Genomic DNA, 24935 nt, shown 5'->3' on the forward strand with positions numbered 1-24935 from the left:
AAGTGGAAAAAAAAGATTTGTGGCTGCAATTTATTCTTTATTGCATACCTGATAGCATGTGAGATTTCCCTAAGAGAACACAGTAAAACCCCTAGGCATTCTTGGATGGAAAAATACAGAAATCAGTGCAAGGGTGGGCTTCCCACGTGGTGCTAGTGGTAAAGAACCTGCCTGCCAATGCAGGAGACTCAAGGGATGTGGGTTTGATTCCTGGATTGGGAAGATCCCCTGGAGGAGGGCATGGCAACCCATTCCAGTATTCTTGCCTGGAGAATCCCATGGACAGAGGAGCCTGGTGGGCTACAGTCCATAGGGTCACAAAGAGTCAGACACAAATGAAACGACTTAACATGTGTGCAGTACATACATCAACAATATCTTGTGACCTGAACAAGAAAAGAGAGGGTAACCAAGGGAGGTCCAGGCTATCCAAAACATCAGCCTTGTTCTCAGATCTCTTGTGAAGCATTAAAGTCTTCCTGGCAACAGTGTTATTAATCTTACCTGTGGATTCCTAAGCCATTGACTTTAAAGAAGAATTTCATGAGAAATTTGAACTCCATCCAGGCTTTTTGTATATGAACCCCAGTAAGAAAAAGATGAGGGGAAATAGGACTGACTTGGAGGCTCTTTCCGACTCTGCTCCACCCACTGCAGAACTGATTACCCAGTTTGTGCCTGTGTGTGCACACACATCTTTATACACTGTAGTGTACAATGGGAAATACATTCAGCGTCAGGGAATTCAGGCCTGACTCTATCTCAGGGCACTGCTAGGGGCCAGTAATTGGAAGGTGGTTTCAGCAAACTGCCAGCAGACGGAAGTTAAACTTGTCCCTTGCCTTCTTCTCCTTGGAACATGAGGCTGTTCAGTGAGCACCCAGGATCTAGGGTGAATATCTCCCTTACACTGCAGGATATAGTCATGGGAAGAAAAGTGAACAGAGATGACTCCCAAGACCTCAGAAAGGAAGTCTCTAGTATCTCCCTCCCCCTCCCCTTTGATTCTGTTCCTTGCATGGTCTTTGTCGTGTAAAACTAGTTCTAGGAGAGGAACATCCAGGCTCCTTTGTTCATGAAGAAAACACAATCCTCCAATTATTGAAACAAGGGCTCTTCTCCCATTTGCAACTTTGAAAACTGTGCTATTTAAACATCACCCTGAAAATAAGCTCAAACAAAAATTCCATTGCTTGTACATTTTTGGGCGTAGGAAGGAGTGTCTTTGGTAATTTGGCTGAGATTTAAGAAAAAAAGAATTCAGTTGGCTATTTTTAAGCAGAACAGGCTCAAACTCAAAACAAGGGAAAATTCAGTGCTGAGCCTGGAATGTGTATTGGCCTGCATTCCCCAGCCTTCATTTCATTCTGTGTGGTAGAGAGGGATACAATTATTTCACCAGCTGCCAGTGAACTTTGGAATGCTAAGCCTTAACTCCAAATATTCATGTGGTGCTGGTAGCTATATTCTTATAGAACCACAGCTCACTTTCATCTGGCAGTCATGCTTCAGGTCAGATGCTCTAATGTAAAGTCAGGATTGAAAGTGAGAAAAGTTGACACTTTCAGGGGCCATTTTCAAGTAGAGTGCTGTTACAACCTCGTTTGATCAGAGAATAGGAGCAGCAAAGGCAACACTCGACTCTTAAAAACAAGGAAGACTATCCACCTTTCACTTCCCACTGTCAAACCAGGTGGTGTTGTCTTAAAGGACCTATTCTTATGTTCTACCTCAGATGTTTATGTTTAATAAGCTTAAATATGTTGACATTTCCTGTTTATTTTATTTCATTCTTATAATTATAAAAGGTTTTTTAGTTCATACTTGTATGAGTTTCTCTATAGCTAAATAGGGTAACATCTACATCCAACATCTGAAAATAAAATTGTAAGATTTTACGAATTCACAAAATTTACGATGCGTGTGTGCTAAGTCACTTCAGTTGTGTCTGACTCTGTGCAACGCTGTGGACTGCAGCCTGCCAGGCTCCTCTGTCCATGGTATTCTCCATGCAAGAATACCAGAGTGGGTTGCTGTGCCCTCCGTGAAGGGGTCTTCCTGGCCCAGGGATCGAACCCGCGTCTCTTATATCTCCTCTGTTGACAGCCGGGTTCTTTATAACTAGCGCCACCTGAGAAGCCCTAAAATTTACTATACGCATATATAATCAATGGCGTTTAGCAATGTTTCATCCTTTCAGAAAATATTCATGTAACGCTTTTGACTTGAGGATGAGGATATTTCTTTGAATGTTGTTGAAACCAAATTTCCTGTTGAGGGTTTTTCAAGTTCGGTTCATAATATTTTACTTGTTTTGATTGTTTGTCTTTTAAATTATCAATGCATTTTTAGATATATTAAATAAATAATCTTAAGCTATATTTTGTACCAAGATAAATGTCTTGTACCACGGTAAAGGATCTGAAGTATGACCATGGGCCTCTCTTTCTGAACCCTCGTCTCCAGATCCTTTAGTGTGGCCTCCTCATGTCATGATGACACATTTTCTTTGCACCTGGGTATTAAGACCTCTCACATTAGCCCCTCAAAATCTAGCACCACTCATTCAGTTCCTCTTTCTGATCTTCTGTCTGTCTCTCTCTCTGCTCCACAAAGGAAACAGCTTCATTTCCCAGGCTCTGATCAAAGCTTACCTATATTGACTGTTCCTTCCAGCCCTTTTTGCGTGTTAGCTGTTCTCCGTTTCTTTTAGATGGGTTTGTAATCATGGCAATTGAGTTATCTATTTCCATTGGTTCCTCTTTACAGTTTCTAGTTCCTTGTTTCAGTGCTCTGTGCTTCTGTTAATCATCTTTCTTAAGTCCTTTAGCATTTTTGTTACCTCCTTTTTGAACTAGGAGTCAAGTAGACTAGAGAGATGGGTTGTCCTTTTGGAGGATTTCTTGTGTTCTTTTAATCCGTTCTCCTTTTCTGAGCAAAGTTGTGACTAGCCAGTAATCGCTTCCTCTGTTAATGGCATTTTATCAGACAGTTACTTAAAATGTAATGCTGTCACTTAATGGTGACAAATCTAACATTCCTGGTAGAAGATAAAGGTAAGGTGGAAATAACCTGGGATGGGGCAGGGAGGGGAGAATACAAATTAATTCCTGTGTTCTTCAAGTTATTACACCCTCTCAATGGCCTCAGCCCTGCTCTACTGCTGGAACTTCCTAACAGAAGTGTCTCAGGGTGGCCCTCTTGTGGTGGACAGGCATTCCCAAGGCCCTTTTCTGGAATAAAATGAGAGGTAGCCCCAGAAGAGTCCCTGTGTCACTTAGCTTTTACTGTCATCACTATCAACATTATCGTTATCCTCACTGTCAACATTTCCCAAGTCAAGAATCTGGAAATAATATAGTGAGACAAAAACAAATAATAATATAATTACAAAAAAATTTAATATAGTGAGATGCCAGAAACAAATTGGAAAATCATCAGCAAGATCTGTCTCTAGTCCTAAATAACTAAACATGTTTTAAAAATGTTTTGTTTCTTCAAAATATAGACCAGTACTTAAAAAAATAAAGCAGATAGTTTGAACCTCTTTCCTTTGAATATTTCTGTCATCTGGAAATGCCTGTACATAAGCCCCATGACAGATTTGCTTGGCTAACATACTTGATATGTTGCCATCCCTCAGAGTAGAGGAGACAGCCAGCATCCCATGATTCTAAGGGAAAAACATCCAGCACTGGGAAAATAGCACATTAACTGGAACACGACAGTCTAAACATGTAACTCCATGGAAAATAAATCACCCCAAACAGATTCTAGTAAGTATCGACATCGTATTTCTTTTACTAATACAACAGTCCACACTCTGTCATTCCATGACTCATATAACACAGGACCGAACTTGACAGAATCAGCTGTAGAACATTACAAAAATTAAGACACCTGGGCCTCATCTGTGGACGGTCTGGTTCAGAAAGTCTCTGGAGGAGAATTTTTAAAATAATTCTTTGAGTGATTGCAGTGTACAGCACAGAGAAGGCAATGGCACCCCACTCCAGTACCCTTGCCTGGAAAATCCCATCGACGGCGGAGCCTGGTGGGCTGCAGTCTATGGGGTTGCTAACAGTCAGACACGACCGAGCGACTTCACTTTCACTTTTCACTTTCATGCATTGGAGAAGGAAATGGCAACCCACTCCAGTGTTCTTGCCTGGAGAATCCCAGGGACGGGGGAGCCTAGTGGGCTGCCGTCTATGGGGTCGCGCAGAGTCAGACACGACTGAAGCGACTTAGCAGCAGCAGCAGCAGCAGCAGCAGCAGCAGTGTACAGCAAGGTCTGAGAGTAACACTGAATGGTGCTCCCGGTGGCAGAATGCTATGGTGATGACCAAGAGAGGTGCTCCATATTTGTTCATTTGTTCCAAGGAATACTCAGGAAGTGGGTAGTCATGCTGCAGTTGCTATTGCAGGGATCTTCAGAGGTGATGGAGCTTGTTGAGGACAAAGATTTGCTTTATTCTTGCAGTCCTCAGAATCCAACCCCACATCTGGCCCAGAGTTGGTGCTCACAAATATTCACTAAGTGGAATGTTAATTGGAGTACCCAAGACCTCTTCTTAAGAATGGAAGATTAAGGTTCAAGAGAGTTCTACTAAACAACTGAGATGTTTCATGAAGCACTTTATTTTTATTAGGTAGATATAATTTATTAAAATTTATAATTTTCAAATTAGCAGAGTTTTTAAGCAGTTTTGCTTTCAGAAAAATGAGCAGAAGATCCCAAGAGTTCCCATATAAAGCACTTTAAAAATTGCAAAGGGCAGATACTGTACTGTAAGGAAGGATTATTTAAGATGCCACCTGTAATAACTTCTAAATTTTAATATGCTATAAGTTCAGTTTTTCAAAGTCATCTTCCAATTTTTTCCATCTCTTTACAATGAAAATAGAAAAACAGTACCCCTTTAGCTGGCAAATATGTTTAAAGAGTAAAGAAAGAAGGCCCTGAAAAACTATATAAGCAAAAAATCAGAAGCCACCCAATCTAATACATGGCCAGAGCTGTTATAGCATAAAGAGATGAAATAAATAACCACTTTGTGGTGCTTCAAAATCATCCTTCAGATACAGAACTGTAAATGAAATGTGAAATGTATGCTAAAGACAAAGTCGGTGCTTTTATCCCCAGGTTTTTTACGATCACTCAGTTAAAATTCTTTTGTCTTCATATTCTGACCAAGGACTTATATTATTGAACGATACAAACTTTACAAGATAAATAGCTATAAAGATAAATACTCTCTTATATGACTCCCGCATCATACTTGGAAGATGAAATACTAGTATTAGCCCCCTCATTTGGACTTAGAAAAAATGAGTTTAAGGTTCGGCAAGGCTAGAAGTCAGTGTCTCATGCCCAAAACTCTTATCCCTGGGTTCTATTCCTTACCTTGAGCTCGTTGGAATTTTAAACTTTAAGGCACTCCCCCAGGAATTAGCAGACCTGGATTCTGTTCCTGACATTGCTAGTAAATGGCTTTGTGACCTTGAGTGAGTAACATCGAGGCCTCTTCCCTCAGCTGTAAAATGAGAAGCTTGACTGAACAGTTTCAGTTTTTTCTGGCTATAAAATTCTGTAAGTCTGAAAATACCTCCTAGTGACATTTATGCTCTCAATGTTCCTCTTTCCACCTTTCCAAAATGTTTTAGTTTGTGGCTTAATATCATCATTTATACAGATCTTTTCAAACCCTTTCCAGAATTTTCTGTTTTTGTTTCTTGACAGCAGCTTGCGTTTCTACATTTACTTTAAGTATTATTATATGCATTTCTTTACATATTTGTTATACGTTGAAATAGGATTAGTATGACATCAGATACAAATGATTCTTCCAAATTCTCTCCAATGTATAGAGCAATAATTTGAGTCAGTTTCACATTTGAAGGTTTAAATATTTAAATGGATTCAAAGTAGCCTGTATTGTGCAACAAACTGCATTTTTTTCTATAAGGTTTTCAGCCATTACGACTCCTGCTTGAAAATGTCAGGAACTTCTAAATGTCTGAATATTACTCTGTGGCTGAGCATACTGGCATCAGTCTTTAAAATCCATTTGTTTTGTGTACATAACAGCAAGAACTTTTCTGAAAACAAACTTTCTTAAAATTTTTAGTGGGAAGGTTCAGAAATACCTGTGCGGAATATTTATTGCCTTTGTATGCTGTCATCTAATTGTATTACTTTATTTCTTTAGGGTATGAAATATAGCTTGGAAATATTAGCTAATACACATAAAAATTATGCCACAGAAAAGGTTGGTAAATACTAGAATAAATGGTAGACTTGGGTGAAATTCCATTAGTTTTTCATCCCTCATTTTTTATTCTATATATAATTTAAGGTCAACTTTACCATGACAAGATGCAGATGAAACAACTGCAAAAAATAATTACTGGAACATCCATCAAAAATGACATTGAAATAGGTACTATTGAGTGAAGTACAGAGGAGAGAGCAATATAATTCTTTCTGTAATTAGCTACATATTATCTCAAGTTCTGATAGGGTGTGGAAAACTGTCTGAATTTGATTTACAAAAGACACATGGAAATTAAGAGGTCTGGAGTGACAGAGAGGGTAGGAGAAACAATTTCATTAGATAATTCTGTAGAGGTGCCTTGGGTATATTCCTTTCCCCCCAACTCCCACCTCCACCCCCATGCCAAGATCTTCCTTCTGTCCTGATAAGGATGGAAGTAGAATGAGCTAACATTTCCTAGTACCTGGTACTGTAAGTCCTCCCCCCACCCCCCATACTCTTAAAACATCCTTACCAAGTAAATTATCCCTTTACAGAAGTAACAAACTCAAAGTTCCCACAGATAAGTGGTAGCAGTAATTTGAAACCAATATCTCTATGACAAAATTCCAGGGTCCTCAAAGAGAACCCAGTTCTAAGACCTACTCCTCTGTGTAGTCAAGCTTCTATGAATTTCAGCAAGATACTTGGCCTCTTTGAACCCTGGTTTTATCAGTAAATTGGATTAATATCTACAGACACATGTTCTGCAAGAGTGAACTAAAATGAAGATACATTAGCTGTTAGAAGTACTTAGCACAGAGCTGTGCAGAATTGTCTCTCCATGAGTCATCACTATTACTATAACTACTATTGTTGTTAATTGCTTTTGAGATTATGATGCTAGGCTTTCAAAACACAGAGTATGATTTCATTTAATTGTCTTACATATACTAAAGTCCTACTATGAGCAGATTATACTTAGTAAACATTTTAGCTCCCCATGAACCATTCATCTGGAAGCAGGCAAAATAGTGTGACAGTGAATATGTAGTGCTTTAAGGACCACACAGACTTTGGACTTGAGGATAAGCCCTTATTATTTAAAGTTTTATCTAGCATATTTGCTGAATTAGGCTGCGGCATGCCTTAATTGAAAACAAATATCTCATTGTTTTTTTTTTTCCTTCCCACAATAAATATCATCCTTTCCCATGGTATCTAATTTCCTCTAGCAGAAAGACATCACCATCAGTATAGATATAGGCAGCAAGCTACCAGCGAATCACAAAGAACAAGGAGGCTGGTCTTTATATGCCATTTTTACCTTATTTCAAGACAGAAATTTGATACATCTTCACAAATCTTTTGAGATTATATATATGAAATTTCTGCCACATAAGACACCAACTTCAAAGGCACCAAAAAGTGCAGTTCTGAAAGAGGGGAAGGGAGCTGTAGGCAAGATGATTCTTGCCTGTATACAAGGAGTTAACTTTTCCAAATAAGTGAAATCTAAAATTGGCCATTGTCATCGTGTGATATTAACACCAGCTCTTTTGGCAAGTTTAGAAATACTGGGCTCCCTTATAAAAGTTAAAAATGTCCTGGACCTGGAGTTGTTTATCCAGGGTAGGAGCTGCTCTAAAGTTACAGAGCTCTGGTTGGAAGAGGTGACTCGAAGGCCGCCTCCGAGAAACTGACGTCACAGTAGTTTCAGCGGCTGCTGTGACACTGAGCTGAGCAGCTTTTTGATTTGTGAAAGTGGTAGAGGTTTCAAAGGGACTTGTCAGTACCTCTCTGTTGAATGGCTGGACTGATTTTACATTCCCATTTCACGCAAAGAAGCAAGATTCACTGCTCCAAGACTTCAAAGACTTCTCTCTAAAACAACCAGCTGTCCCCTCATTGCTAGGTTGACCGGTGGTTGGACCTCCGTAGGATTTCTCCCCAGTGCAAAAAGGTATGTTTGTTTTCTGGCAGTTTGAAAGCAAGCAATTGTGGCAAAATATAGAGAGGGGCTGCTGCTGACATGTTTAAAGCTGTGGATACCGTTTAAGTGGAGGGTAATTTCAACATCTGCTTGATTCAGCATCAGTGCCTGGGCTTCAAAACAGTGGGGCGGGGTGTGTAACGGATTTTACTGACTCCCAGGGAAGAAAGAGTTCAGCTGCCCTGAGTGGATTTCCTGACTCTAGACTGATGGTGCCATCCGCTCTGTGAGACAGTTTTTCAAACACTGCTTCTCAGAACTTTGAAGACTGCTTTCCCTGCTGTAGGATTTCACTAAATTTATTTATTTGAAAACTAGTTTCATTAGGATGAAGACTTTTTAACATTTGCCGAGTAAAGTTCACAGTCTTTGAAACTGTTGGCATTTGAAAATGGCAGTGAAAAGTAAACCAGTGTGGTTTCATCCGAGATGATGGTTTGCTCACTGCATGAGAAATGTTTCTGTAATTTGAGTTGAAGTGCATAACATTCATAATGGGTTCATCTGCAGTTAGGAGGGAACCGTAATCTACGTCTTCTGTTTAAGCTGGTTGAGTTTAAGCATCTGTTTATCCAAGCCAAATGTATTTTCAGAGCTTTTATCAGTTAACTAAAAACGGTGTGCCTGTAGATTGGCTATTTTCTAGTTTGAATATATAAGTGAAGAGAGAACAAGAAGATAATGAAAAAGCAAAATTGATTTTTCAGAATTGCGTGTGGTAATATCCCTTTGACCCTACTGGAAGATAAAGAACATGTTGAAATAGCCAGTTTTAAAAATTCCCTTTTTCTTTGTAACAGAATCAAGTCGTGTATTTCTTTGGAAAGATGCCTTTGCCAGTGAACACTAAAGGAGGAATAAGGTCTGTTAATCAGTTGAAATGTTGCAAGTGATTCCTAATAGCCTGGAGAAAGGGCTGGAGAATCCTGGAAGCAAATGATGTGTAACTTTGATGGGTATAGACAAGGGAATTCCTGATTCCTCAAAGTTAAGAGGAAGCAAAGCATCTCCAAGGCAGACGGTGGTTCCAGGAATTGTGAGATTGACAGTACCTGCCGTGTGTGGCATTCCTGTTGGAATATGTGACCTCCTACAAATGAAAACATTTCCATGATATGAAAAGTAGCATGTTTAGGGAAAGGAAATCAGAGAATAGGAAACAAACCCTCTGAACAAAACTCTCCAAAGGGAAAAGTTGCCATGGAGTCTGCTCTCCTAACATTGTTTCATTTGCTTGGCTAAAATCCAGTTTTTAGTGTTGAAGATGAAGGTTGAAGTGGTAATGATGAAGGTGTAGTTAAGAGTGGAGCATCCCTCAGATGAAGAAGTGTTTCCATGACCCACGTGAGGCTAACATGGGGAATGGAACTGATTTATTGTGAAATTCCTGTGTTGCTCTTAAATTTTGCCTCCTAGTAGGGCCGGAAAGTTAGCAGAACTTATTTTCCTCTCATCACCATACTTACGCAACCCACTCACAACTCTTCTACAAATCTGGCTTCCGGCCTTGGGGAGGGAGGAGTGGGTTAAAATGGATTATGTAATGCTCACTTAGAGTTGTTGGGGGAACAATGTGTGCATGACTGAGTAATGCAGCTCCCTCTGTCCCTTTACATGTGCTCTTTCACATTTTTATTCTGAATGAAATTCTGGAGAGAGTGAAGTGAAATGCAGAGTCAAGGAGATCTGAGGAGGGGTGTAGATAGCAGAAATTCTTCCTTCTCTCCCACGGAGATACCAGTATCTGTGGGCGAAAAAGAGTGACAGCTAGGAACAAAGAGAACTTTTATATTGGCCTCCGCAGAAAGCACTGAAATTGAGTTTTTGAATCGGCTGAGCCATTTTACCCCATAACTTTTCATTTCAGAACGTTATGTCCCTACAAAATTGCCCTTTTTAGTTGGATTTTTTTAACATGTAGGGAGAATTACAACAAGAACAGTTTTATGTAAGATTCGTCTACTCTGATTTTTACTAACAATAAAAAAATTCCTAAATCTTTAACTTGCCTTGTGTTCTTAAAATACTTGAAAAACACTGAAGGCAAAGGAAAACCATTGAAAATATGAGTTCACACAATTGCACTTGCTTCTATAAATTTTCTAATTAAATCAAAATGATAGTTTTATCTAGAGGAAGATAGATTAAAGAAAGAAGGGTGCAGGGGAAGACCAAAAAAAAGAGAGAGGGAGACAAGACAGAGGAAGAAACCAGCCCTTTACTGAGCACCCAGTATGATCCAAAACAGTGTTAGGTGCTTGGATTAAGCATTCTCTTTCTTGCATGTTTAATCCTCACAAAACGCTTTGGACCCTGCTTTATTTTTGGAGGAGAAAGCAATATATTCAGCTCTATTATATTTGACATTTATGACAAGACATAGACAGTGGAAAGTACAATAAACCCACAGAAATTGACACAGACATTGCCCTATAGGAATTTTTCTCTCAAAGGCTTGTTTTTGATCCATAACCATTGGGTTTTGTGGCGCTAGATGTGACTCTAGCCTTGGAAAGGAGCAGCTCTGTAGATTGGTCCTTCTCCATATTTAGTGATGAGTTTCAGTTCAGTTCAGTCGCTCAGTCGTGTCCGACTCTTTGCGACCCCATGAATTGCAGCACACCAGGCCTCTCTGTCCATCACCAACTCCCGGAGTCTACCCAAACCCATGTCCATCGAGTCAGTGATGCCATCCAACCATCTCATCCTCTGTCGTCCCCTTCTCCTCCTGCCCCCAATCCTACCCAGCATTAGGGTCTTTTCCAATGAGTCAACTCTTTACATGAGGTGGCCAAAGTATTGGAGTTTCAGCTTCAACATCAGGCTCTTTGCAATTAAGTGCAGGGTTCTGTCTGCTATAGGAACATTACCTGGATTCATGTGTAGTCCTGTTACCAGGAGCAAGCCTGATTGAAGGTTTTCCTGGATGATGTTCTTCAGGTAGGTAGGCAAAAAAGAAAAGGGTCTGTTGCCCTTTAACCCTGATTTGAAAGTGGTTCAAGAAGAGTTTGAAAAAAAAAAGAACAATTGAAGCCACTTGTTACATAATTGTAGGAAATGCTTTATGATGATTTCTGTACATTTAGTGTTTAAAGACAGAATGAAACAGGGACTATCATAGCACCTCTTTTCTAGTAGCTTGAAATTAGTCTGCTCTCTTTCTATAATTTGCTTGGTTAAATTTGCGACTTTCTCTTGATGTCTTAAACCATTCCACTCTTCCTAAGAAGTTTTAATGTTAAATACCTGCCAGTCTGCAAGATAGTTTTATCTCTCAGTTAATTACATATAGTAAAACAGTCTGTATTCTCTGAAAATTAGCACTGTCTTCATTTCCTGTGAATAGTTATTAGATGAACCTGGAAGATTAATAGGTAATCAAAATCAGTAACAGATTCACTAAAACACAAAAGTCTGTGTATTCTCTACTATCTTCATTGTGTTATGTCTTCATCGACACATTTATTTTGGGGCAACTTCCATTTGCTGTGGCATGTACCTCTGGTGTCTCATAGGACTGGAGGATAGCAAAAGGAGGGAAGGGGGACAGAGAGGATGGAAAATGAGATTAGAAAAAGTATATAAAATGAGACACGGTAGTGTTTTTAATGGCTAAATCTGAAATTACTTCTTTTTCTTGGCTGAATTAGTCTCAGTTTTATGAGTGCCAAAGAAGTAGGTAAGAGTGATTGAAGTATCTGTAACAAATTTTTTGAGAGAAGAATAACCATATAGCTCCTAACATTATTAGGGTGTTTTTTGAGGGTGGAGCCCTGCATATAGCACTGATATTCTTTGACCCTTATTAGTCTATTATAATTCATTAATAGATTGCAGCTCAAAAGTGTATGTTTGGCACAGTTTAGCACATGATATGCATGTTCAGGACAGCCTGACAAAAAAATCAGATGTCTTCAATGTTTATGTTTGGGATGTGAAATAAGCAGCCTTCTTCTATGACTGCAGACTGGGGCTTGCTGCCTGATTTTGTGGGCTTCATTTGACAAGGCCAGCACCCAGGCAGCTATGACTCTTGAGAATTAGCTCAAAAGTAGCATCATCTGCCACCTGGTAAGTTAAGGCACTTTGGTCGTGGCCTAAAAAGTCGAAGAGTTAAAGACTTCTTATAGGCATGATTATCATAGATGGAGATTTGAACATTTTAAACATGCTTTTCTACCCATTAAAAATGTATCTGGCTTTACTAACAAAAATACATTCAGTGGAAGTCAGCACAAGATCTTTTTTTAAACAAGAAATAGGGGAAATTTTATCTTTCTCAAATCTCTTTTTATTCATGTCATTTAGTCTTTATAATAACCCTGTGGATATCCCCCATTCTAATGTAAGTAAATAAATCTCAGAAATTTTAGGTGAGTTATAAAAGAGTTACCAATCAGGTATTTTAAAGTGCATCTTAAAATCCTGAGTACACATGCCCTAAATGCTAGAAATCTAATTATTTCAGTCAGTGCTTAGTATGATCGAAGATTTCCCTGCAAAGTGATCAAAACATTTTCTTCAATACTGTAAATTCAATATCAGAACATATATTCTGATATCTAGTCTATTAGAAGGAAAAAAGAGCATGGATAAGTTCTAACATGGTTTTCAGAATAATTTTGCTGCTTTAATATTTTACTTGATGAAATAAAATAATGACAATATTTTTCCATGCTTTAGTTAGGTTTCTTGCTGATACCATCAGTCCCAGATTGACTACCAACATTGGGGTCTTATTGATACAGTAACTACATTTGCCACAAGATTGAACTCTTCAGTATAAAATGAAGACTGTAGCGCAGCACCATCTCAGGACCTTAAAAATCATAAAATTATATAATCTGGTTGTATCAGAACAGAAGAAGTAATTCTATTGCAGAAGAATCTACCACAGTTGTGTAGCTGTGACTATCCAGTTGAATTTCATATTTCCACTCTTAAATATTCATGAAAAATTCTATCTTTAGATTGGGCGGTTAGTTTAAGGAATACTTGTATCTTACACATGCATTTAACCATCCTGTCCACTGTAATTTTGCTGTCTGGTTTCAGAAAGAGGAAGAAAAAAACCTGGACAATACTTTTTTTGTTGTTTTTGATTGTGCTAGTCTCTTCTTAAGCAGATATTTTTGTCATCTCTTCTTTTGAGTCCAATTTTCCTGTGGTTTGTTTATGTCAATGGCTCTTGACAATCTGATAAAATGTTTCCAGAAAGCACATGGATTTGGAACTCTCTCTTGTTATGTTTATATTAGGCTTTGTTTTAAAGGCAAGTGAGACTGCTTCAAATAAAACAACTCCAAGCTTCCAAGAAACAGTTAAGAGAAGGCAGAGACGAGCAGAAATACCCCTTCACTAACACTCACACGGTTGCCATGGACCTGCATAAGCAGTGGGAGAACACAGAGGCTGACTGGCACAAGGAGAAAATGGAATTACTGGACCAGTTTGACAATGAAAGAAAGGAGTGGGAAAGTCAATGGAAGATAATGCAGAAGAAGATAGAAGAGGTACGTGTCGATTTGTTGGAATACATTGGAAACTTAAAACTCGGAATGAAAATCCTTTTGGTTTGTTTTGTATTGGAAACTGTTTTTACTTTACAATTCCACCTAAAAGATGCATGTCTCAGTGATACTTACTAGACCAAAAATAGCATAACCGAACCCAGTGGTAGTGTAGAGACTATGATTATTTTATAACTTTGCATAAAAACTCTAAGATATGTCAATTTACTCTTTTCTGACTAAAATGCTGATGGTATCAAAAGTGAGGTGTATTTTGCATGAGTTTTCAAATGCCAAGCTCAGTGTGAAAATAAAAGAAAAACATAATTAGTGGAACATACCTTCAGAATATTACAACTGGGCATTAGAATAGATCTTTTCTGAGATAATTTATGAATAACGTCTACTAAAGGAAATTATGTACTCGATAATTCAGTATAACCAAAAGGAGTGTTGTATATCAAAAAGAAAATGATGGTGGACATGATATTTATCCTGGCAAGGTGTGCCACGTTTATTGGCACATTTATTAGAAAAGAGTTTATGAAAAATGACATGCCCAGAATCTGATACAAATAGTAATTTTATCCCTTCAGCCTGTTGGACCTTGAATATTTCCTTTAATTATCTGCATTGATGTATATTCAGGCTTGTTCCAAATGAAAATTATTTATACTTATCTTGTTTTCTTGTAACATCCCTGCTGTTGACTTACATGGTTTGTGCACATTGCCAAGACGGTTATTTTAACAGACTCCTTGACCTTCATTCACAGGCAATCAAAGCTAATGCTTTGTGTGTTTATAGTGCAAATATTTTTCTTATTAACAGCCATTCAACTGGTTATGAATAAAATACAAATTGGCATGCTAAAAGGAAAAATGAAAAAAGAATAGCCATTAGTCTATCAGAGAATTCCATGGACAGACCATGGGGTCGCAAAGAGTCGGACATGACTGAGTGACTAACACATAGCCATTAGACTGTTCTTGGAAAATCCAGCTGAGAAGTCAGGCATGTAGCAGACGATTGCAGATTGAAAGGAGAATTTACTTCTTGTCCTTCTATAGTTTGGAAAATGCATTTTGCTTCCTCTGTTAACTCATCCACCCAGAGTTCTGTTGGATCAAAAAGGAGATGGCTAAATCAGAATCTACAATGCCAGTGTGAAACCTGAACTTATAGGTCACTGGCTTCTCAAGGTTTGGAAAATCCATTTAATAATAGTCTCAGATAATTCTAGCATCTGAGCAAAATAATTAAGGGAGTCAGGATTAGTCTAGCCAATTGTTTAAGCCATGTAGCTTAAGATGGTAGCTAAGATAGTCTGCTGTCTGGTTAAATTTGTTATTGTCAAATAATTATTCTGACAGCTCTGCAGATTCCATCTATGGAAGATATTAGCTTTATCAATTAACAGGCATTAAACATACTTCAAACTTAGGCGATAGTCCATAAAGATACTGACAGAAGGAATGGAATTTTTTTTCTTTATCTTGGATAGTAGCTGTGGTGCTATTTATGTCATGATGCCTGCATTGTACAGCACCATACCTTAGAATATGTTTGGATAATGTGCTTACCTAGACTACCCACTCAGAGAGGATGCTCTACAATACCTGAAGACTAGCATTGTGTCCCCCTTGTCATAACAATATAGTTGTCCCTCAGTAGACACGGGAAATGGCTCCAGGAGACCCCATGGATACCAAAATTCATGGATACTCTCAAGTTCCTTATATAAAATGGCAGAGTATGTATGCTTTTCCACTCTCAGCTTTCCACTCCCAGTATTTGTACCTGTAATAATGTAGCTTTAATAGCTTCCTGCTTAGAAGCTACAAAGCTGGGTTAGAAAAGATTGGGAAAAGCAGAAAATTGTCCTCACATATCATAGAAAGTCAAGACAATATTTTTAACTAAAATGAAAAGTCTACACTTGGAAAAAATGTAAGATACTACAAGCGTGTGCATGCGTGCATGCTAGTCACTTCAGTCGTGTCCGACTCTTGGGACCCTATGGACTGTAGCCCACCAGGCTCCTCTGTCCATGAGATTCTCCAGGCAAGAATACTGGAGTGCATTGCCATGTCCTCCTCCAGGGGATCTTCCCGACCCAGGGATCGAACTTGTGTCTCTTACGTCTCCTGCATTGGCAGGCAGGTTCTTTACTAGTGGCACCACCCTAAGAGACTGTATTTCTTTCTTATTTATCACGAATTCTGTGTTTTAAATCAGATACAACTTATTAAGTCATATGCTAGAAAATTTAACATTTTTAGGTGCATGCTTATAACTTCTGTGATTCCAAGTAAATATATCATTAGTGAGAGGATCAGTATTGGGTATTAAGATGCTAATGATTCTTTATTCAGCCACTATCCACAATCATTGCATTTGCTGTTACAAAGTGAAGATGTAGATACGTGGATCTTTGAAACCTAGACTGATCCAGATAGTTATCCTTAATAGAGTTAATAGACGCCTGGGAATTTTTCTTTTTATCACTGCCATCTTTCCTGCTTGTGTCCTTTGTTTGAATGATCAGATACCCATTGAAAACAACTGAGTACCAAGTAACAGATTTCCTTACACAAAATAAATGGTTTCCCATCAATAATATAATGTTTTTTGTTTTGTCATACTTCACCTAAGTCCCCAAGAGAATTTAAGATGTTGAATAGAATTCTATGTAAATTAAAGTATTTCAAAATGAGAAGAGAAAGGTGAAATGAAAACAAGAGGAAGGATCCTTTGCAAAATGCATGCATCAGGTCCGTCTTTCTAGCAAGTAACAAAAAATTATCAGATGCATATTTCTCAATATTCAGGAAACAAAAGCAGACTAATTTCCCGGAAATAGCACTTTGGTCCCTGATTTTACTTTGAAGCAATTTTGTTTTCACCCATGATTCCTCTAAAAGAGGACAGTGCCGCCAAGAACATCCTTAGATTTAGCATAGTGCTTTTGAGGGTTGCTTCTTATTATGCCCCTCAAGGTTGGCCAAAATTATAATGCCCACAGCAGTTCAGTAGATAATTTTACAGGAGCCAAAACGGTTGATTCATGATGGCAATTTGATGCTATCCTGACTTCATCCAACGACAAATTTATGACTAGGGCAATAAATGCACTGCATATCCTTCAGGTATTAAATATGTTCTAGTGCTTCTCTCTGAGATTTGGGTAGATTTGGAGCAGCAATAAATCTGTTATTATATTCTTTGATTAATAGATCTCGTGCAGATATAGGATGTGACTGTAAAGTGTAGAGTCATTTGCTTTAATAGTTCTCTGACAGTCTTTGGAATTTGACAAGCTTTCCCAGAACTCAAGCCTGAAGAGAAAGTCACTAATTGCCTGCAGGTTAAACTAAATCCTCAAGACCTAATTTGGGGCAATTAATAAACTAATAGATGATCAAAGCCTTAGAGTTCGATTGTATCACATCGAACAGGGTCACATTTGTTTTAATTAGGACAAAGAAAGAAACTTTTTTTGAATGTATATAGCCTTGGAAGTAAAAAAAAAAAAACAAGTCTGAGAATTACCTACCCCTCACCCACGTAACTTCCTAAAGAAACATCTTTTGACGACGAAACAACTACTTAGGGCACAGAATGAGCTGAGTTACTATGTGAGATTGTCAGTCATTTAGACAGTTCAATGTTGACTTACAAGTAGGATCATATATTTTTAAAATATGGCCTTAATGTCGGTTAAATTAGAGCACATTGCCAGTAACTGATTGAGGTCCTTCCAATTTTGTTAACAGTGCTTCTGTATCATTATGACATCTATATATAAACGCAGGTTTCTGTCATTTTTGAATGAGTTGATTTCTACTCAGAAAAATAGAAATTACCTTCTTTGCCCTACTACGTGTAGTCTTTATGGTTCATCAAAAGTTGCTCCAGCTAATCCAGATTTTAGAAGCATGATTTGGAAGCATAAGCATTAGTGCCCTGGAGCAGTCTATGTATGCATGCATGCTAGGTAGCTTAAGTCATGTCTGACTCTTTGCGACCCTAGGGACTGTAGCCCACCAGGCTCTTCTGTCCATGGGATTCTCCAGGCAAGAATACTAGAGTGGGTTGTCATTTCCTTCTCCAAGGGATCTTTCTGACCCCAGGATCAAACCGGAGTCTCTTATATTTCCTGCATTGGCAGGTGGGTTCTTTACCACTAGTGCCACCTGGGAAGACCCGCTATCTAGTAATATGGCCAAGAGAACTCAGAACACTGTGCTTAGGATCAAAACTATTGAGAAAGTGGGTTAGGGGGAAATTTTTATCTTTGTTTTCCTTATAGCTCTGCCATGAAGTAAAGCGTCGGAGGAAAATCAACATGAGTGAACGTGCTAAGATCGTTGATCTTGATTGTGAGAAGGCTGTTGAAGATAAAATGGAATCTTCTCCAGATTACCCCAATTCAGGACAATGTAAATTTACAGGGCTACATCCCAGGGACGTTCTGGGAAAAAAAGGTAAAACAGAGCAGAGTTTACTCAGGGAAAGAAATCAAATGTGCAAGGAACACAAAACAATCAAAAAATCAAAAGTAGGGTATGTGGATTCTGAAGCCAGAGACAACCAAAAAGAACGTGGGGCCTGGCCTGACCTGAGGACTTCTGAGGCAGAGAACAAGAGCTGCTCTGGCGCCCTCAACACAGTAAGTAAGACCGGATTGGCCTTGGACTGTTTCTAAAGAAATATTTACATTTCAAAGGGCTAACATGCTATTGCTTATGTGTATAAAGGCTCTTGAAGAACTTGCCAAAGTTAGTGAAGAATTATGCAGCTTTCAAGAGGAAATTCGAAAGCGGTCTAACCACAGAAGGTAGGCTGGCACATCTATGATGATTTTTATGTTGAAAAATCAAGACGGTTATTGTTTAAAGTTAATGAGTCCAAATTGCCTTTCACATTTAACACTTCGTTAGCAAGAATTAGTAATATTACTAAAATCTGTTATTTTAGGAGATAAAAGCTTAAATTGTACATTTCTTTGTTCATTAATTCTTAAAGTAAATCTTCTAGTTTTCTTTATAACTTGCCTATTTAGGTGTACTTTACCTTTTTTTGATGTTTAGTTATACTTGCCATTGTACTCAGTCACTCAGTCATGTCTGACTCTTTGAGACCCTAGGGACTGTATAGCCTGCCAGGTTCCTCAGTCCATGGAATTTCCCAGGCAAAAATACTGGAGTGGATTGCCATGCCCTCCTCCAGGGGATCTTCCTGACCCAGGGATCAAACCCGCCTCTCCTGTGCCTCCTGCATTGGCAGGTGGATTCCTTACCACTGAGCCACCTGGAAAACCCCAACACTCACCGTAATAAATAGTAAATTAACAAGTATATGCAATGGCATTCTTTTTGTTTTAAGTATTTGGCCAGTGGAATAGTATGCTGGGTTAACCTAGTTAAATACCTCATTAAGCTGTGTCAAATTTAACAATGTGGTGTTTTAATTTTATAATGATGGTCTGCTGAAATATTCTGAATTATTTGTTTCTCTACATTTATTATGTATATAATGGAAGCATTCATAATTTTCAGAACAACATACTGTAAATACATACACACATATGTATTTACCTAGTGCTGTAAAAATGCTGTTTCAGTTCAGAAACACCTATATAGTTCTAAGGGTAAGTTTTAGCTAAATTGAAAAATAAATTGGATTCTGTACAAGTTAAGTGATAGATTGCTCTAAAATCACCATTTATCTCCTTGTGGGACAGCATATTTCTCTTGGAAGCTATAGCAATGTGAACCCTTATTTTTCTTCATCTCTTTGGAAGCTCAGAGAGAATTTTTGTACTGACTTACAACAGACTTTACTTACCCAACCATGTTTTATACATAATTTTGCCTTCCACTTTTCCCATTTAGCTTTTGCCTAGTAGGTATTCATCTGTGCTTTATTATAAGCTCTCTCATAATGGAAGTTAAATAGGTATAAATGTGGTTTCTATTTATCAATATGATTAATTAATGTTAACTTGTGAACCCACATTATTGCTACATTTAGGTTTTTATTTCTATAATTCAGAAAATTCTTACTTTCCAATTTGCTTTTACAAACCATCCCTGGTATAAAGTTCTCAAATTCTTACTTTCCAATTTGCTTTCACAAACCATCCCTGGTATAAAGTTCTCACTGTCACTTCATGGCCTTTAGAAAAAAAGCTCAAAATTCTTAATATGTAATTCAAAGTTATTACAATTTGACCTAGTGTTTCTCTCTTATTTGTCATTATCCTTTCCCACTCTGTTTTATATTCTGTCTATACCAAATTACTCACTGTAGCTTGAGCAGCCACGTGATTTTTACTGCAGCTTTTTGTTTTTTTAATATGTCCTTTACTCATCAAAAAAAAAAAAAGAAAATAGCTCACTTTTCTTTCTTGTCCAAATAACACCTCCCATTTGGTATTGCTCATGTCTCGCTGTGCTTTGATTCATATTTCTGGAATGAAATAGAATGTTATTTCATAATTTCTTAGAATGTTATTTCAAATTCGAGGGGAGGAGATTGAGCTCAGAAGACATTATGAATAGGAATTCAGTAGGCCAAGCTGACTTAAGGAAGTGGCAAGAGAAACCTATGGAAGTGGGGACACCAATAGGAGACACCCAAGAGACTACACAAAGTAGAGTCTGAGTATAGGTGAAGTTTCAGGTAAGAAAATGAGAGATAGTTAAAAAGACAGTTTGGGTCAGACTATCTATATAGTCTTGAATACAACACTGAGTGGTGGTCTTTATCCTATAGCAAAAGTGACTTGAAGTTTTGTACTAGGAAATTTATGTAAAAATATTGTTTAAAGAAGTTGAGACTCCTTTTCTTATAACAGAATCCACTGCTTTAGGCCCAGCGTCTTTTAAGAGCTTATCATAAACAAAGTCATCACTAATATAGCACGTTTTATAATTTTTAGGATGAAGTCAGATTCTTTTCTCCCGGAAACACCAAATGTAATGAATACTCCACATGGAGGTCACACGATCAACAACAGCCAGTGCGTTCCTTCAACCAGTTTAGAAAACGAGAAATGGAAAAACAGAAAAAACCTGAGCTGTGCCAATGTTTTCCAGAACAATTCCAAGAAAAAAGATGAAATTGATACAACTGATCTGAAAAGAAGTGAAACCCCACCAATTCCTCCTCCAAGAAGCACATCTCGAAATTTTCCCAGCTCATATTCTGCACAAGCCCATGAAAGTTGGAAGGAATGTTTAGACCACAGCAGCTGGGTGGCCCAAGAGGGTCAAGGTGAAAAGAACAGCCACCCTCATTTCCAGAGGCATGATGAGATGCCTCTGCTGGGTCTAAATGAAGGGAAGACTCTAAGTGATGGTATCACGTTTCCTTCTTTGGCACCAGAAGCCAAAGTAGATAACAAGCCTTCATGTAATGAAAATGTTGGACTTAGCATGTGGTTGTGCAACACTGGGGTTTGTGCAAAAAATAGCCCCTCTACACTGTGGTTTCAGAAAGCCTGCTCTACTCCCAATAAGCCAAAATATGAAAAGGTAATTCCAGATCTCCCTGCTAAATCTCCTCCTGATCTTCATATAAGCAATGACTGTAGCTCCTTAGCGTCGCAGAGCAGCGGCCCACCGAGAAGTTTCAGTTATGGCTTTGAAAAGACTACCGGGAATGAAAAGCTGGCAAAAAAGATTGATGAATTTAACAGAATAGTGTTTAGAACAGATAGAAACTGTCATGCCGTACAGCAAAGTCAAAGCTGCTCAGAACGATCCGAAGATCTTCAGCCCTGTGAAACCTTGACTGCTTGCACAGGCAACATCTCAGACAGTGATAATGTTTCTGACGTTCTGAAAACCAATGCTCCCATGCCTGTGCCCAGGGAAAATGTGCCTGATAATTCCACCAAAAAACCCACACCAGGCCAGTTCAGACAAACGCAGGAGCCCGTAAGCCCTTGCAGTTACCGGAATATGCTTCACGAGCATGACTGGAGTCCAAGTAATTTGTCTGGCCGACCAAGGTCAGCGGACCCCAGGTCAAATTATGGTGTGGTGGAAAAGCTGCTGAAAACCTATGAGACATCTGCGGGGTCTTCATCGCAGAATTCTAGATGCTTCCAGGCCAACTGGACCAAATGTAGTTCTGATGTCAGTGGTGGAGCCACATTAGGTCAGCATTTAGAAAAGCTCCAAATAGAACAAGAGCTTGAGCACAAGGCAGCAGGGCATGGAGCACAGCAAGTGAAGCAAGGAGTAGATCGGAAAAAGGTAACTGAGGTGAGAAAGCAACTTAACATATTTTGGTAGAACTGCATCCATATTTAGCAATGGCTCAGAGTTCAGTCATTTGGCCATTCATATAAATAGAATGTAGGAAAATGTTTTGACATCCTCTTAGTTCTTTGACCCTTCATTTGTGAATAAATATAAACCTTAGGATTGTAACTCTGCGTGAACTTTTAAAAGTTTAGTTTTTAAGTCTGGGTTTAGCACATTACAGCTTTTACTTAAATTCTGAAATAGTAGAATATAACACAATAAATGGGTTCAAGAACAAAAAGATCAAATATTTGTTGTGTTTCTTTCTTGCAGAATATTCTGAATGTGAGTTTGTTCATTTATAGAATTTTATCCTATTGAAGTGTTTATATTTTTTAAAGTATATGGAAAGTATTTTAAAAATAACTTGTATTTTTCTGTTATTAGCTATGATTGGTTCAATCATTCCCAGAATTTGATTTGTGTTCTTCCTCATGGGATTATTCACGTGAATATGAGTTTGGTTAAAAAAAACGTCATTTAAAATAGTGCCTCATAAAGTTCTCTTATTGTGGAGCTAAAAGGCAGTATATGAAAATAAAAAATGATAGTATAGCATAAAAAATTTAAAGACTGTTACCTTTTTTATTACAGTGTGTTTGCAAAAGAGTGTAATCTTAGAAGAGAGAAAAGAGGTTGAAGAGATCTGTATTTACAATGAAGAGCTATCCATCAGTACCTTGTACGCATAATTTATAAAAAGTTACAAGGTGACATATTGTTATAATTAGGCAATACTTTGAAAATCCTAGTTTTACAAAGCACAGTGTGTATGCAGCATAGTTTTAAACGATGCAAGTTGCCTCCTTCTGGTGTGAGAAATTTTTATGTGTTTTTCAAGTCCTACAAAAATACCAGTTTACATCCAGTTGATCAGAAACTTTGTCTGTTTGCCCAAAGTGCAAATAACTATCCTGCTTTTGTATGTCTGTTGTTTAGTTGAGCCCATAAATACCAGTAAGGTCCTCTGGCATCAGATGGAAGGCCATGGAAGTGGAAGCATGTGTACAATAATCAGCCAAAAATTCTCATTAACAAATATTACTAAATATTTCCCATTTTTGCAATGATTGGAGGTTTGAGAAGGGTCCTCTACTGTAGATCCTTAAGAGCAGTTCTTATATTTGGGACTTCCCTGGTGGTCCGGTGGTTAAGAATCCACCTTCCAGTACAGGGGCGTGGGTTTGATATCTGGTCAGGGAACTAAGATCTCACATGCCGAGGGTCTACTAACCCCAACTGCCACAACTAGAGAGATGCCTCACACATGGCAGCTGAGAGCCCACTTGGCAACATGCCCCAATTAAGACCCAGCACAGCCAAAAATAAATATTTTTAAAAAGAACAAAGTTCTATTTTAAAGTCTTTTAAAGATAATTTTGAAGCTTTTGAAAGATTGATAGTAAGAGTGGTTCTTAGTGGACCAAAAAAAGATAGCATCAGACAAATCATTTGGTGGTTTGTGTCCCTTTGGTTTATGATCTCTAAAAGTGTCAATAACTTGACATAAAATAACTGGACGTAAGTTAATTCTTCTTTAAATTATTATCTTTAAAAAACTGAAATATCCTAACACTCCACTAAGGAAAATCTTTAGTTCCATCATACCAATGTTACCTGACATAAACTTTGAGTTTTAACATAACATTAACTCATATAGCTAGTTCTAAAAAGAAATTTGTTGTGTTAAAACTTAGTACGATGAGATCTACAAGATTAGCAAATGCCATATTCATATTCAAAGTGAGTTGTTTTGATTAAAACATTCCAGACCACAAATATTAGACAAAGAGCTTCTTTAATTTTTCTTGCTTGTAAACATGTAATACATTAATCCTACAGTTGGGATCTATACTATATTAAGCTCATTGTTGGAGCCTGAATGGTGAGGTGAAGGTCTTCTTTTGTGTCTTAGGAATCCATGGCAGTGAAATCCTCACCTGGGAAAGGATTTTCCCGACCTGCCAGACCAGCGAATCGCCGTCTCCCATCCAGATGGGCATCTAGATCTCCTTCAGCACCCCCTGCCTTGCGGAGAACTGCCCACAACTTCCCCATTTCTCTGCGATCAGAAGCTTCGATGGTCTAAGTCTCTGCTGGCCTGGATTGCTAGACTACAGAAGTCCCAATTGCCAGAGTATACCAAGTGTTTACAACCAATTCTGTCTCTTCTGTCTCTTTCAAGATTATTGGGACAATTTAAATCTTAACTTCCCATCAGTCTTCAGTGTTTTTAATCTATGGAGTAATTATCTTCCTGTATTTTGATTTCTTAGATCAGAATTTTTTAATGCCATCCTCATTAATTTGCCAATATGATTTAAGTCGAAACAGTGTACTATATTGTATATTCTGACTTTCTTGCAAGTGGCAGAAAGCAAGGTTATGTGCATGGCTATGTGTTTTGTAGGTGCATGTGTTGATATAGGAAATGTCAGTATGTATTTAGATAAGTAAAACATGTGCTAGTGTTGACTTTGAAATTATAACATGTATACCTATATATTCTTTGTGTTTATTTAAAATTTTTTAAAATATATAGTATTATTTATATTTTTTGTACCTTTTAGTAGGTATCCACTTAAGGTGTTTGAGGTACATATATTAACTAACCACTTCCTTGGCCTCAACTGCATAGAAAACTAGTTAGACAACTCAGATCCTTAACCCATATAAGGATAGACTAATGCCATTGATTTCCTTGTTTATTCTTTTAAATATTAATAAATTAAAAGTTTAAATAGGTTGAAACGGATCAGCCTTCTAGTAAAACATAAAATGTCCACAAAAACTTTTATATATCATTCAGCAGTCTATCATGGCTTTCACTGTATATGATCCTCAGAGCCAGCATCAT

At 38.0% G+C, this 24935-nt stretch overlaps 1 protein-coding gene across 4 annotated transcripts in view; it reads left to right on the plus strand.

Moving 5' to 3' along the window:
* Positions 1 to 24581, plus strand: part of KIAA0408 (KIAA0408 ortholog) — a 28855-nt gene extending 4274 nt beyond the window's left edge. The window contains exons 1-7 of one of the 4 annotated variants that reach the window (XM_081529788.1): positions 8011 to 8220; positions 9051 to 9112; positions 13509 to 13763; positions 18073 to 18432; positions 18521 to 18600; positions 20707 to 22036; positions 23994 to 24581. In XM_081529788.1, the coding sequence (XP_081385914.1) occupies positions 13629 to 13763; positions 18073 to 18432; positions 18521 to 18600; positions 20707 to 22036; positions 23994 to 24167 (2079 nt within the window). In that variant the 5' untranslated portion in view covers positions 8011 to 8220; positions 9051 to 9112; positions 13509 to 13628 and the 3' untranslated portion in view covers positions 24168 to 24581. Of the gene's footprint in view, positions 1 to 8010; positions 8221 to 9050; positions 9113 to 13508; positions 13764 to 18072; positions 18433 to 18520; positions 18601 to 20706; positions 22037 to 23993 lie in introns of those variants that run through there. The other 3 variants (XM_081529787.1, XM_081529790.1, XM_081529789.1) reach the window with 3 other exon arrangements.
* The last annotated feature ends 354 nt before the right edge of the window (positions 24582 to 24935 follow it).

This window comes from Giraffa tippelskirchi, chromosome 9 (genome assembly GCF_054371585.1).
Source record: "Giraffa tippelskirchi isolate mGirTip1 chromosome 9, T2T-mGirTip1v1.2.pri, whole genome shotgun sequence".
Lineage (NCBI taxonomy): Eukaryota > Metazoa > Chordata > Mammalia > Artiodactyla > Giraffidae > Giraffa > Giraffa tippelskirchi.